The following is a 15,998-nucleotide window of genomic DNA, read 5'->3' as shown; positions in this document are numbered from 1 at the left end:
TTGTCCTGAAACTGACTATGTAGCAGTGAATAAATCAGATATGATACTTCCTCTTAAGTGGAGAGGCAACTGTTAAATGGAAAACTGAACAATCTGTTAATACGTACTCTATAGGAAAATACTAGTGATGAGAGAGAATAGCATGTGACTTCCTAATTTACATTAATAGGTCAAGGAAGGCCTCTCTGGAGAAGCAATACATTTCAATCTGATGGATGAGTAGCACATAGCCAGGGAGAAGGAGAGTACTCTAAGGAAGATAGAAGAGCACATTCAAAAGTACTCGTTCAGCTGCACTGTCCAATATGGTAGCTACTAGCCACTCATGGGTATTACATTTAAATTAACTAAAATTAAATCAAAACTTTAGCTTCTAGTTGCACTGATCACATTTCAAATACCTAACAACAATGTGTGGCTAGTGGCTATTAAACAAGACAGAACAGATCATTTCCCCTTTTACAGAATATGCTGTTGAACAGCACTCTCCTAGAGAAAAAAAGAACTGGCAACTTGAGGAAATGATAGAAGGCTAGTGTAGTAGAATGAATGAAGAAATGGAAAAAATGATAACAATAATCCCAGCAGCTCAGGAGGCTGAGACAGGAGGATTGTGAGCTCAAAGCCAGCCTCAGCAATGTGAAGCACTAAGTAACTCAGTGAGACCCTGTCTCTAAATAAAATACAAAAAATAGGGCTGGGGATATGGCTCAGTGCTGGAGTGCCCCTGAGTTCAATCTCCAGTACCCCCCCACAAAATAAATAAATAAATAAATAAATAGATAGATAAAAACAGATTATGATGGAGAGGTAAATAAGGGCAAGATCCCAGAAGGACATAAGACGACTGGATTTTACTTTAACAGAAACTGGGAATTATTAAAAGGTTTCAAGCAATCTAGAAATATCAGAATTTTGGTGTTTTATACAGATTACCTGGGGCCAGGCATAGTGGTACACCACTCCTAACAACTAAGGGGGCTGAGGCAGGAGGATAGCAAGTTCAAAGCCAGCCTCAACAACTTAATGAGGTCCTAAGCAACTCAGTGAGACCCTGTCTCTAAATAAAATACAAAAAAAGGCTGGGGGGTTGGGGTTGTAGCTCACGGGTAGAGTGCTTTTCTAGTATGTGTGAGGCACTGGGTTTAATTCTCAGCACCACCTATAAATAAATAACATAAGGTCCATTGACAACTAAAAAAAAATATTAAAAAGGGAGGGGACTGGGGATGTGGCTCAGTGGTTAAGTGTCCCGAGATTTAATCCCTGGAATCAAAATAAAAAACAAACAAACAAACAAAAACCTGGCTTCCAAAAGTAGAATTTAGAATGGCCAAGAGCTGGAAGATCAATTAGATGTCATTCTAGTATAATATGCAAAAGATGAAGGCATTTAGATTAATTTGTAGCAGTGGTGATAAGAACAGATGTCCTCCGGGAGCACTGGTACATGCCTTTAATCCCAGGTACTTGGGAGGCTGAAGCAGAAGGATCCACAAGTTCAAAGCCAGCCTCAGCAACTTAGTGAGACTCTGTCTCAAAATAAAAAATAAAAAGGGGGTAGGGAAAGAGTTAAGTGCCTAAGTGCCCTTAGGTTCAATCTCCATTACCCCCACCCCTCAACACACACACACACACACACAAATGGATGTACTAGAGAAGTATTTGCGAGGTCAAAATATTCCAGGATATTGATGGAGTAAATTCAGGGGAGGGTGCAGAGTGTGTCCATGATTTGGTAAGTTTTTGTTGCTGTTAAAGGAATGATAGTTTAAAGCAGATGCATGCTAGATTCTTGAAACATTCTATATTTAAATTACTATCTATCTATTTTATTTATTTATTTGTGGTACTGGGGATGGAACACAGAGCCTCACACATGTTGGCAAGCACTCTATCACCAACCTACATTCCCAGTGCCTTTCTTTTTTTTTTTTTTTTTTAAGATATAATTTTATTATTTTTTTTTCTAGAGAGAGAGAGAGAGAGAGAGAATCTTTTTTTTTTTTTTAAAGAGAGAGTGAGAGAGGAGAGAGAGAATTTTTAATATTTATTTTTTAGTTCTCGGCGGACACAACATCTTTGTTGGTATGTGGTGCTGAGGATCGAACCCGGGCCGCACGCATGCCAGGCGAACGCGCTACCGCTTGAGCCACATCCCCAGCCTCCCAGTGCCTTTCATTTTATTTGAGGGTCTTCCTAAGTTTCGGAGGTTGGCCAGGTACTTCCTATCCTCCTGCCTCAGCCTTCTGAGTAGTTGGGATTACAGGTGTGCGCCACCATGCCCAGCTTCAAGGTTTAAATTAGATACAACAATGTAAAGATGAGTTTTTCAATCATGGGAAGAACTTCTTACTTTTACTGAAGCCAAATAAATTAGAATTGCAGAGAAACAGCTAAATTTGGGGGAAGAAAAACTTCAATGTTAATGTTTCACTATAGAAAAAAATAGATTCTCTTTAATGAATTTTCACGAAGATTTCTCTACGTATCAGCCACTGGCTTTCTCATTTAATGCTCAGAATAGTTTTATGTACTAATACTAATATTATTTTCATTTTATAGGAGAGGAAATGTAAAGTTAACAGATAACACATGTTACACAGCCAAGACTATACCCAATTCTGACTGTAAAATCCATGTTATTTTAACCAACATGATATACTTCTTCCCACTGTTTTATATACTACTGTTTTATTTAATAAGAGGAAGTGTTAGTTAGCAACTGGGAATCAAGACATCTGGTTCCTATTTCTGGCTGGTATATAAACAGAAAAATATGCCATTTGTTGTAATTACAGATAAAAAGCAAAGGCCAGTCTTAATATATACTTACGGAAAACTAAAAAAAAAAAAAAAAAAAAAAAAAACAACCCCTCTCAAACTGTTTTTCATGTAAGCTTCTAACTTCCGAATAAGGCTTTGTTACATTTTACTTTGTTCCTAAGTCTTCACAGTTCCCAAATAAAATAAATTACATCTGAATTGCTTTCTCATTTGGAAAATTATGAACAAACTGACCATGTGACAAAGCTCCAGCTTTTGTGGTTAACAGAAGAGACTCTGGAGCCAGATTGATTGCATTTGAATCCTGGCTCTACCACTTACTAGGTGTGGTATAATGATTAATTTCCAAGCCTCAGTTTCTTCTTTCAAAAATGGAGGTATAGGGGCTGGGGTTGTAGCTCAGCGGTGGAGTGCTTGCCTCCCGCTTGCCTCGCATGTGCGGGACCCTGGGTTCCATCCTCAGCACCACATAGAAATAAATGAGTGAAATAAAGGTATTGTGTCCAACTACAACTAAAAAATAATTTTTTTAAAAAAAAATGGAGATATAAGAATTAAATAAGATAAAAATACCAAGAGCAGACTTCTTAGACTGGAAGCTCCAAGAAACTGATTTTTGTCTGTTTTGTTCACAGCTGGATCCCAGCACCTAGAAGTGTTCTGGGCACATAGTAAGTGCCCAATAAATATCTGGTAAATAAACCAATAGTAAATGCTGAGTAAATTATCACATATAGTGAACAGTGTCTATAGTGCTTATTTCATTCACTATATTTTCTATTTTATGGATAAATCAAGAAAAATCAAGCAAATTGCCAATTTTCAAGCAAATCTAACAAACTGCCAGTTTCCAAGATTGAAGAATACAATTTTTGGCTATGCTTGGCCTGTCAGCACAAGGATTTACATGTCCTACACCATGAGAATGAGAACTAAGATTTTAACATATATATACATACATATATATATATATATATATATATATATATACATATATATATATATATATATTTTGTTATAGATGGACACAATACTTTTATTTATTTATTTTTATGTGGTGCTGAGGATTGAACCCAGCGCCTCACATGTGCTAGGCAATCGCTCTACCAGTGAGCCACAACCCCATCCCCCTTTAGCATATTCTTGACTCAGCAGTTTTTGTAACAGCAGTCTCTTTGGGCTGAAACAGCATGTGAAGTTGCAAGATAATTCCTCTTTTGTTAGAAACAATTTCACCAATGTGTCCTAATAAATTTTCCCTCAGAAAAAGTCACTAACCTGTAACAAAAAATTTGGCTAAAATTAAAAAAAATATATATATATATAATAATATATATATAAAATCTGTCATTTTATTACATAAAAATCTTAGTTCTGACAAAATAATTCATGAAGTAATCATTTGGTTTATAAAAATATATCAGAGGCCCAGTGTGGAGCATGCCTGTAATCCTAGTGGCTTGGGAGGCTGGGATAAAAGGATCGTGAGTTCAAAGCCAGCCTCAGCAAAAGCAAGGTGCTAAGGAACTCAGTGAGACCCTGTCTCTAAATAAAATACAAAACAGGGCTGGGGATGTGGCTCAGTGGCTGAGTACCCCTGAGTTCAATCCCTGGTGTATGTCCCCAACCCTCCCCCAAAAATCAGAGAATTTCTTTTTTCTTTCTGTTTATTTTTTTTTTTAAGTTGTAGATGGACACAATATCTTTATTTATTTATTTTTATGTGGTGCTGAAAATCGAACCCAGTGCCTTACATGTTTTGCAAGTGCTCTACCACCGAGCTACAACCCCAGCCCGAGAATTTCTTTAAGCAGCAAATTCCTCCTGCGGCACTTAAGACTATATTAATCAAATTTTTAATTCTTTATAAAATTTAAATCTCGGCTTAAACACAGGTACACCTGTTGAGGTGCCACTAGCTTCCATGAGGAAACCCCTTAATGAAAATTCCATTTTCTTATTACCAGAGGAGAATTGAGGAGAAAAGTGAGGAGAATCTTACTAGCTTGCCTAGAAAATCAAATTTCTCCTAACTGGGGGAAACAAAATCCAACAGTCTATCCTATCACTCGGCTCTGACAGGTATTTTTCTAGAAGTTGCTATCTACAGAATTAGGCTACTAGAGATTAAAACTACAGGTTTCAAAGGCATTGGATTTTTCACTCCAATTCTAAGCCTAACTATAGACCTATCTGCATAAAAACTTTGCTAAACTTCAGGTACTTTGATTTAGAATTGGGGTTGACTAAGATTCTCCTTGCTGGGTTCAGTCACTGAGTGGGTACCTGGCACAGGTAGTTTTTCCTCTGCTAGATGAATCACTACTCTTTTAACATCCAGTTCACAGGACCCTTCCTTCCATGCCTGTGCAACTCTGTAAAGCAGTTATGTCTGGCTCTTGCTTATGCAGGCCCTCATTACCAAACTTTTTTTGTGTGTGTGTGTGGTAATGGGGATTGAACACTGAGGTGCTTAATCACTGAGCCACATCCCCAGCACCCCTGGCCTTTCAAATTCTTTTTTTGAAAGAGGGTCTTGCTAAATTGCTTAGGGCCTCATTAAGTTGCTAAGGCTGGCCTCAAACTTATCATCTCCTTACCTCAGCCTCTCTAGTAACTTGGATTACAGGTATGCACCACCATGCTCAGCCCAAAGTTTTTTGTTTCTTCCTTTTTGATCCACTCCTGGGCAAAAGTTTACTCTTCTTTTTGTTTTTGGTACTAGGGATTGAACTCAGGGGCATTTAACCACTGAGCCACATCCCCAGCCCTTTTGGTTTTTTCTTTAGAGGCAGGGTCTCGCTGAGTTGCTCAGGGCCTCACTAAGTTGTTGAGGCTGGCTTTGAAATTGTGATCCTGCTGCCTCAGTCTCCAGAGCTGCTGGGATTTCAGGCATGTGCCGCCCAGAGTGATTTTCTTACTTTGTATATGCTCATTATTTTCATTATATTCTATTCTTTTTTTGTCTATAAGTCTGTGTCTAGTTCTACACTGTGAATTGTATTTTACCAGTTTTGGATTCATAGCACCTGTTTTAGTGATTGCCACATAGTAAATACTCTCAATAAATCTCTGTAAAATGAGTGAATGGTTAATAGTACTCTTTGGACCTTTATCTTGCTTCCAATCTCTGCTTATTTGGCTCTATTTAATAGTGGTTCTTAACCACTAGGATCATATATTTAAGCAAGAATATGGTAAACTCCTTCTCCATAACCAGGCAAATAAATTGAAGTCTTTGGAGCCAATATTTTTGGAGCCAGTTTAATTATGAAGCTCTGATACAGAAGCATAGTAACTCCTTTGCAAGTTTGTAATGGCCCTGTTTTATTTTACTAGAGCATTATATTTATACATATTATTTGAGTTCCTTCTGACATAATTATACATAAAAGGAATCTGATTTCCAATCCCCATTCCCCTTCCTTCTTCTCCCTCTCCCTTTTCTCTTTACTGATCTTTTCACTCCTATATTTATTTTTTATTGGTTTTCTTGATTGACTCTTTCAAATACAAAAAAGGAGATATTCCCTCTAGAGTGTGTATAAATAAATAAAACATGATGTTGTTAGATTTTTTTTTTTTTTTTTTTTTCTTTATCCATTCATTTATTGAAGGGCATCTAGGTTGGTTCCATAGTTCAGCTATTGTGAATTGAGCAGCTATAAACATTGATGTATTGTTGTTAGATTCATTCCATCTTTTTTCCTTCCTCCCTCCCTCCTCATCCCTTCCACTCCCCTGCTCTTCCCTGAATCTTCATGAGATCCAATCCCCTCCACCATTGTGATACGGCCCAGTTTTGAAGAAACCATAACACCAAGCCAAATCTTTACCTGAATTTCATCACACTTGATTAGCTTTTCCACCTCTCCTTGACTCAGAAGGATGAACTCTTCATGCTGTACCACTTCAGGAAAATGCTTCTGGCTAAAAACCTCAGCTGCTTGCATCAGGTCAACACAATTGTGAGTTTCAGCAAAGTCCCTGATACCCAGGCAATTAGAAGGGTCCAGTTGACTTTCTAAGAATTCACAGCAGGCCTGCTTCACCCCTAGAACAAATATAGGTAGTGAATATATTTGGGTCAGGTGTGAATTGGTCTTATATTCTTGGATGTCGACCATCATCTTTGTATGTTATTAGAGGAATACCAGCTCAACACCTAAGAAGCAGATTAGAAAATTTATTTTATTTTTTTAGTTCCAGGGATTGAACCCAGGGGTGCTTAACCACAAAGCCATATCCCCAGCTCTTTTCAATTTTTTTTTAAATTTTGAGACAAGGTCTCACTAAGTTACTGAGGCCGGCCTCAAACTTACAATCCTCCTGCCTCAGCCTTCCAAGTCACTGGGATTACAGGTGTGTGCTACCACGCCTGGCTAGAAATTCTATGTTTAAGGAATTAAAATCTTATTTCTGTCTTATGTGCTATGTCACTTTCATTAGAATTTTATATCTGCCTCTGCTTCATCTTTAAAATGAGTATAGCAAGATGAACTGCTTCCAGGGACACTAGCACAATTAAGCAAAACTATAAAACTTGAAAATCAATCTATAAAGTTAATTAATAATTCAGCAAATGTAACTATTTTATACTCTACATCAAACCTTATTAAAAGGCTCAAGTGAAGGAAAAAACAGAAAATACCACAAACAATTTCATACTTCTCTAATCAGAAAGACCAAAGTAGGGGTTGTATCTCAGTAGTGGAGTGCCTGCCTAAAATTCTACTATCCACAAGGCCCTGGGTTCTACCTTGGTACCGTATTAAAAAAAAAAAAAAAAAAATGTTCAGAGTGTAACCTTAATTTTATTACTCTGGACTAATGCAAAAACTTCTAACTAGCTTATCCTGGAATAAAAATGGAAAATATTTCAATTATATGTTTATAAAAAGCAAAGACTGGAAACTGGAAGGGAGATTATGTCTACTTGTGTGACTTTTACACTATCATTTTCTTATATCAGTTTAAATTTTAATAGATATTTTACATGGATCAAAAATTTAAAGATACAAAAAAGTTTACCATGAAAAGTGCCCGTAGGCTCCATATCAATCTGGCCATGTGATGGCCAAGCAGTTAAATATATCTATGCAGGCAATGAATACCATAAGGTTCCATTCCTCCTTGGCTTAGAAGAACGAACTCTTACAGGGGTATCGTATACACGTATGTGTCAGAAAATATATATATTATTCATTCTTCCACTGTTATAAAAAACAGAAGAGGTGTAAACACTCTCTTTCATAGCTGGATACTCATATTTGGAGAGGTTTTTTTCATAATGTTATTGACATCTGATCTTTCATTGCTCAAAGATTCAAAAACCATGGATGGTAAACTTATGTTCCCATAGTTGGTTTCCATGAGTTTTATGATGAAGTTTATACCTATTTTAAATATTTCCAGAGCTATTCTGGTATGAACAACACCAACTTTCAATGTCTGTACCTTTCAGCTGAAGCAAACAGGCTGCAGGGAGCAGTTCTTGTACATTCTCTACTGTCACGTGGACTGTTTCTGTGTATACAAAGTCCAACAGAATTTCCATGGTAGAAGCAGTTAAACCTTGGATATCAACATATGGTTTCCCCTTCTCTGAAAGCTGAAAATTCACAGGATAAGAAGACTACTTTCTATCTAAGAATATTTTCTAAGAATACTTCTACAACATAAAGGTAAAATCTCAAATCCCCACAGATAAAAAGGATGTTAATAATATCAATCATATAAACATCTTTTTTAAAATGATGATCTATTTATTGGATTTGTATAAAGGAAATAGGGCATAAATTTGGAGCTTTTCAAATGGAGAAGGCAGTTATCTGTAACCCTAGGAGTATAGAGAGGCAGAATACCAATATTACGAGTGAATAATTTAAAATCCCAATTCCATATTAAAACAAAAATAGATGTTTTAAAGAATAGAACAAATGCAGTATGAATATACCACTAGTGTCCATGAGCTTTTTTTTGGTAATGGGAATTGAACTCAGGGGCACTCAACCACTGGGCCACATCCCCAGCCCTTTTTAATATTTTATTTAGAGACAGGGTCTTGCTGAGTTGCTTAGCACCTTGCTTTTGCTGAGGCTGGCTTTAAACTTGTGTTCCTCCTGCTCAGCCTCCTGAGCCACTGGGATTACAGGCATGTAGCATTGCACCCAGCCATGTGCTTTTAACATACAAAATTTGAAGCTTCTAGAGGATCCTGTGGGCTACAAGTTCACATTTTCCAAATTTACCAAATTCTGTCACCTACCTTTAAAGTTAGTAACAACGAAAAGGAATATGCAGATTACCTCAAGGGGCCTTCTATTAACATTCTCAATACAACTGAATTGTTTGATACTTTTTCAAAAAATGGGTCTCTGAGATATTAGCTCTGTGGCAGAGTCCTTGCCTAGCATGTGTGAGGCCATAGCTTTGCGCCTTAGCACACACACATACAAAATTCAATTATAAAATATTGGGATGACTCTATTTTAGGATTACTGATTGTAATTGGTTGTACATTTGGTCTAGAATAGTTCCTTGAAATAATGAGTACTGATAAGGCCAGATAATCACAGAAAAATGTGGGTTTTTTTGGTATCAGAGATTGAAGTACCAGGGGTACTTAACTACTGAGACATTCCCCAGCCCTTTTATCTCTATTTGGAGAGAGGGTCTCACTAAGTTACCTAGGGCCTCACTAAACTACTAAGGCTGGCTTTGAACTTGTGATCCTCCTGCTTTAGCCTCCTGAGTTGTTGGGAATACAGGCGTGTGGCATCATGCCCAGCAAAAAATTGTTAGAGTAAAAATCTTCAACTTTACAGGACAATAATCTATCTGAAAGCTGATTACCTCATGAAAACTTTACTAGATTTAAACTTTAGTGATTTTACCCACAAAACCCTAGTACACTTACACTATGAACTAGATGGCTTTATTATCTTTGATTTCTTCATCAAACCATAGAATAATCAAAAAGCATTCTTTACCAAAGCAAAAACACAAATCAATCCCTGACATTAAAAAACATCACTAATAGCCAGCTGTGGTGGTACATGCCCGTAGTCCCAGTGAGTGGAAGGCTGAGATAGGAGGACTGCAAGTTCTATGCTAGCCTGGGAAACTTAGCAAGACCCTGTCTCAATTTTTTAAAAAGGGCTGGGGATTTGACTCAATGGTTAAGCATTCCTGGGTTTAATCCCTGATGCCAAAAAAAAAAAAAAAAAAAGATATGAGTATGTGTATTCTGTCATTCAATAAATCAAATGTATTCCCAATAGACAATCAATTTAAATATGAAAATTATTTTATTTATGTAAGAACTCAGAACATTTCACATTTACATTTTGCACCACAATCTGTCAGCATGCTTCTTGTTTACGATTATTTCATCTAATTCCCACATCACCTGGTTAGATGGTTAAGCATGATGTTGTTGTTACTTAAGAGATAAATGATCTAAGGTTTACAGAAATTATATGGGGGCTGGGGTTGTGGCTCAGTGGTAGAGCTTAGCATGTGTGAGGCACTGGGTTAGATTCTCAGCACTGCATATAAATAAATAAAGGTCCATCAACAACTAAAAAAATTTAAAAAATAAGTTATATGACCTGAGCTTGGTAACTTAATTAGTAAGGGACAAGGAGACAGGTAAAACCCAGGTCCTCTGGTCTCAGTCCTGTGATCTCTCATTTGCACATTTGAGAAACATGTTATGGATGGAAGATAACAAGGAACCATCTAGTTCAACCATTCTTTTACACATCCACCCAGTGCAGTTAGATGATTGCTAGGGTTCATATAGAACTGCCAAGAAAACAAACCTAGAATTCCAGGTCTGGGAATTCCTTTAAATCAATTACTCTTAAGAGCAAACATAAGCCACGTATCATTTTTGCCTGATAAAAACAGTTTTTTAAAAAAAGATTGATTTTACAAAACTCCATACTTATTTCTTAATGTGGGAAAAAATAATGTAGACAAATTTTTTCAAGCTGACAAAAAACAGGATGCACAATATATCATTAGCAGCCCATTTCATGCTCAGCAGCTGCATTCTCCTTACCCAGTTACCTGCCAACTGCTTCTCATGGGCAGATATTGTGGAAAACAGTATAGCACAGGGATATGTAAGGTTATGTTACATAAGATCATTTTAAATTAGCCTAGATTAGCAGGAACGACCTGTCAAGTTTCTGTTTTTCCTACCAACCATGTGACTGAGCACTGGCTCACAGTAACATAAACTATATCGGTTTTAAAATTAGATTGTAGACTATAAAATGTATATTTCAGAGGCTGAGTTAACACAGCAGGCAAAAACTGGGCCTTAGAGTCAGAAAATACAGGCTTAAATTCTACCTCTACCACTTACAAGTTCAAGACTTTGGGCAACTCATTTAATATACCTTGTTCCTTTATTTGTAAAATGAGATGGCAACACTACCCCCAAGGTGAGATATGCATAACAAACATGGAGCACAGTAGCTGGTCCATAAAAATAGTTATCCTTAACTTGTCAAAGACAACCTATTGCTAATTCCCTTTGTTAATTCTTAGACTCCTGAGTCAGTTTTTTTTTCCAAGTCATACTCTTTGCATAGTCATTCACTAGATTTTATTCTCCTCATTTGAAATCATTCTGGAATCTATACTGGTAGAATGGATACTAATTTTTCATCATATATTGTTAGAAGGCATTAGATTAGGTCTGAATCCTATTCTTCCTCTTTCCTTCCTTCCTATTCCCCTGGTATTCACCTTAAAATCTTGGGAGAAAACTGGAAGGCAAACTTAAAAAACATTAAGTAAAATCCAATGCATTTGTGTGTTTTACTATACACTAGAGACTCTTCTAAGCACTTTATATGTAATCTTCTAAAATAATCTTTACAGTAATCTCATGTTATTATGTAGTACTATCATTCCCACCCCTAATTTAGAGATGAGGAAAACAACACACATCTTATCCAGAGACTGCTTGTTTTAGCTACTCTACCATAAAAATTCACTATCATATCAAACTTCTACTATTTTATTCAGTGAAAAGAGACATCAACAAGATTATGTATTCTGAGTCTCATTTGTGTGGCAACATTATACCACTTACCTCGCTCGTGAACATGGCACAGAAGTAATCACTACAGGCAGCCAGCACAATCCGATGGGCAGGGAAGTCTTTCTGCTCTACTCTTAATGTCACATCACAGAGGGTGTTGCTCTTCCTGAGGGAGTTCATTGAGTTGAGGATGGATTTAGCATGAGTATTTGTCATTATGTCTTTGGGGGCCATAATGCCTCCCATCAAGTAATATGGAGAAAAAACAAAAAGGGTCCTTGGATTCTGCCACTATAAGAGAAAAAAAATGAAGAGCATATATGAATAAATGGGGAAACTGAATACACTCAATTAACTTTATAAATTAAGGAATCAAGAAAAGGCTTCTTCAGACCCAAACATCCACAAGTAGAGAACACTCCTATTCCTGACATCACCACCTTGATCTAGCCACCAACTATTCCAAGTAAAAGTTACCTCTTCTTCCTCTAGTTCCACATCTATGGATTTGACCAACCATGAATCAAAAAACACTGAACAAGTAAAATTTCATATGCAATGAACATGTACAATTTTTTTTCTTTTCATTATTCCCTAAACAATACAGGTAAAGAATATTTACATAGCATTTGCATTGTATTATAAATAACATAAAGATGGTTTAAAGAATACAGGAGGATGTGAATAGGTTATATGCAAATACTATGCCATTTTTTATAAGGGACTTCAGCAACTCTGAGTTCCTAGGACCTATATGCCCTGTAAAGATCAAGGGGGTGACTGTGCAAAGTTCACTTGTATGCATTAATTAAATAAACTAACAGATTACACATTTGAAAATCAGCCTAAGTAGTTTTTTGATTGTGGATGGGCTTTAGTCACACTAGATGTGTGACTTTTTTTTTTTCCCTTCAAGGATATTTCTGAGGAATGAAATGGGGTTAGTTGTTATTGAGACAGTTTTATTTGAAACACAAAACTTTCCAAAATGAGGAAGAAAAGTCAAACTGGTCTTTAAAAGTCCACAACTCAGTCCTAATTTTTGAATGCTAAAACCAGTAAAAAATTCTCATCAACTTGTTTATGGCTGCATTTCTCTAAACGCACTCCAGATACTCCCTCCGACGACTCAGCAAGATTCCTTTTACAAAAAAGCACACGTTTCCCTTAAATCAACTTGGTTTTAACTCTAAGGATGCAAGAAAGGTCTGATCAAATGTCTGCAGTCTCTGAAGGTGCTCTGGGGCGTTACCGCAGGGCCCAGCCTGTGGCTAGACTTAACGGTTTGTCAAAACTGACGGTAACCTTAGTGCAGAGTAGTCTTTCCTCTGGGCATTCCTGCCTGGCCGAGCAGTCTCAGCACAGCCTTCGCCCTCACCTTTTGGAAGTGATCTATTCTAGAACTTGCGTTAATATCTGAATAAAGGGGTTCCACCACTGGAGATGGGGGCGACGGTTTCCAAATTCTGGAAGGATTAACTGCAGATAAGAAACGGGGTCTCCTCCCTTGATAACCACCAGGCACCGCCAGGTGGAGGAGCGGGAGGGGCGCGGCGCTGGGGAGCCGAGGGGAGGCCGCTAGAGCCCCAGCACCCCTCCTCTCCCGGCGACCCTCCCATTCCACCTGGGAGGGCGACCGAGGATGGGGGAAGGGCCAGAATCGGGAGTTGAGGGGTAGAAAGGCGGAATGCCACCACCTCCGCGCCACTCACCTCCGCTCCCGGGCCCACCCAGCTGCGCGGGGCCCGTCCCCAGCCCGTGGGGAGGGGGTGGGGCGCGGGGCCAGCAGGCGGCTCAGCCGGAGCCGGAGCGCCCCCGCCGCCGCCCAGACCCGGAGGCTCTGGAGCGGTAGCCGCGGTCGTCCCGGCTCTAGTCTCTGCAGCCGCGCGACGTGATGACGTAATGCAGCACGAGGCCCGCCCCGCCCGCATCATGTGAGTAGGCGGCATCACGTGACTGGCCTGTACCGGGTAGGCGACTTTCCATACATCTGGAGGAGGCCAAAAAGAAAAGGTGGGCCAGGGAGGGGGTCGCGCAGCTTTGCAGCTCCGTGGTTGGCCGACACGGATGATTCCAAGGCTTTCAGAGCTGAACATCTAATTGTAGGGAGTAGAATTTACCTGCAAGATATTTAGGAATCCACTCCCACAGAGAAAACCCGCAGAGGCTTCCAATTTCTTCGAGGCCATGGTCCACGACGGCCTTTTTGCACTGCCCACCGCTGCGGTGAGAGCTTTCTAAGGGCTGCGGTCCACAGGTCTCAGCATTCTCTGCATCATAAGGGGCCCAATCATCACCACTTGGGTTATTTTAATTCTTTCATTAGAAGACAATAAGTGGAAGGGACTTGTGGCCACTAGCAGTTAAACACTGTGAAGGAAAATTGCAAACGGTCTTCCTAAAGAGGCCCCAGTAGTCCTTATCTCCACTGTGCTTTTCTGACTTTTGCGATGTCATCGATGCTGAACGTTGTTCAGCAATTTTGCTTCTGGTGGATTTCTGTGCACTTCTCTTATGGCTAAGAAGGGAAAGATGTTTCTTGGCCCAGCTTATGTGAATGTCCAAACTAAGTATGTTTGCTTACACGGTTTTCCTCTGTGTGGACTTTTGATTCTTAAAGATAATAAAATCATAGCCAAGTGGGCAGCATTCTAATTTTACATAACATTTCCATCTTCCATATTATACCTTCCTGATCTAAAACGCTCCCTGACATTTGCATTTTGTGGATGAGAGTGCAGGATTGGTATAAATTCTGTTGAGGACATTCTGGAATTATGAATGTAAATATACCTTGGTTTTTAAATAAATGTATCCTTCATACATGTGCATATGAAAAATTATGTATGTGCCGTGCTGTACACTGCAGCAGTTTGTAGATTGAATTGAAAACAAGGGGACTGATTCAATTAAGCGTGGTACATTTATGCAATTTAATAATAACCTATGAACAGTGTAACTATTATTTGCATTAAAAAGGCAGGAGAATAAAATATTCGTATGCTTGAATATATATAAAATGTAATTGTGATAACATTGGTTTCTTTGGGAAGAGGAACTGGTTGGCTTGGAGGGGGAGTCGGTGGGGGATGAGGTTTTTCAAATCTTTTGTTTCTGGACATGTGACGTAAAAATATGTACACTTTAAAAGAAAAATAATTCCTTGTTTTCTGGATGCAAAAATAACCTTTAATGACCTTGCCCTAGTTTCTTACTGCTAAATTAAGGACATTTCCAAATATGAGAGAGAACTTAAAGAGGGATTTAAAATTTTTTTTTGTGTATATGTATGTATGTATCTATATATATATATATATATATACACACTATATATTTTAAATTTTTATTAGTTGTAGATGGACATACAGTATCTTTATTTATTTTTTACGTGGTGCTGAGGATGGAACCCAGTGCCTCACATGTGAGGCAAGCGCTTTACCACTGAGCTATAGCCCCAGTCCAATATATATGTATTTTTATAATATATAAAAATATATTTATATACATAAATATATAAAATATATATTTGTTAATTATATACTATTATATATTGATATTATATATTTCACATATATTTATGTATTTATGATATTTATTTTATTTATATATTTATTTTTTATCTCTATGTATCTATCTATCTATATTTTTTTGTACCAGGGATTGAACTCAGGGGTGCTTAACCACTGAGCCACATCCTGGGTCCTTTTTGTTTTTTATTTTGAGACTCACAAGAGTTGCTTAAGGCCTTGCTATGTTGCTGAGACTGGCCTTGAACTTGATATCCTCCTGCCTTAGCTTCCTAAATTTCTGGGATTACAGGTAAAAGAGGCTTTGTTTAGGTATATGCCCACTATTACTGTAGTGGCACCCTCTCCCCAACAGAAAATCTTAATTAAGCTTCTCCAGAAATCTTCACCATAATTGATTATAGGACTATGAGCAAAAGAATCTCTACAAAAGAGTTCAATGTAGTTAAGCTTCCTATTTCCTGTTGCTCTTACAATAATTAAATTTGGCCACGGGCCTGAAAGAGATCAACACTCCGGGTGCTGAACACCTCTTTACTAGTTTTTCACAAACATTTATGGATATCTAGTAAAAAAAAAAAATGTATACACATACACACACATACACACACACATATATATAT

At 38.0% G+C, this 15,998-nt stretch overlaps 1 protein-coding gene across 1 annotated transcript in view; it reads right to left on the bottom strand.

The window, feature by feature from the left end:
• Klhl12 (kelch like family member 12) overlaps positions 1–13,722 on the bottom strand; it is a 32,841-nt gene extending 19,119 nt beyond the window's left edge. Inside the window, exons 1-4 of the mRNA XM_026397153.2 lie at positions 13,561–13,722; positions 11,900–12,139; positions 8,245–8,398; positions 6,624–6,841 (exon numbers count right to left, since the gene is read on the bottom strand). Of these exons, the coding sequence (XP_026252938.1) occupies positions 6,624–6,841; positions 8,245–8,398; positions 11,900–12,094 (567 nt within the window). The 5' untranslated portion in view covers positions 12,095–12,139; positions 13,561–13,722. The remainder of the gene's footprint in view (positions 1–6,623; positions 6,842–8,244; positions 8,399–11,899; positions 12,140–13,560) is intronic.
• Positions 13,723–15,998: the final 2,276 nt, after the last annotated feature.

The sequence above is a fragment of the Urocitellus parryii genome, chromosome 9 (genome assembly GCF_045843805.1).
Source record: "Urocitellus parryii isolate mUroPar1 chromosome 9, mUroPar1.hap1, whole genome shotgun sequence".
Taxonomy (NCBI): Eukaryota; Metazoa; Chordata; class Mammalia; order Rodentia; family Sciuridae; genus Urocitellus; species Urocitellus parryii.
This window is presented reverse-complemented; position numbering and strand designations above follow the sequence as displayed.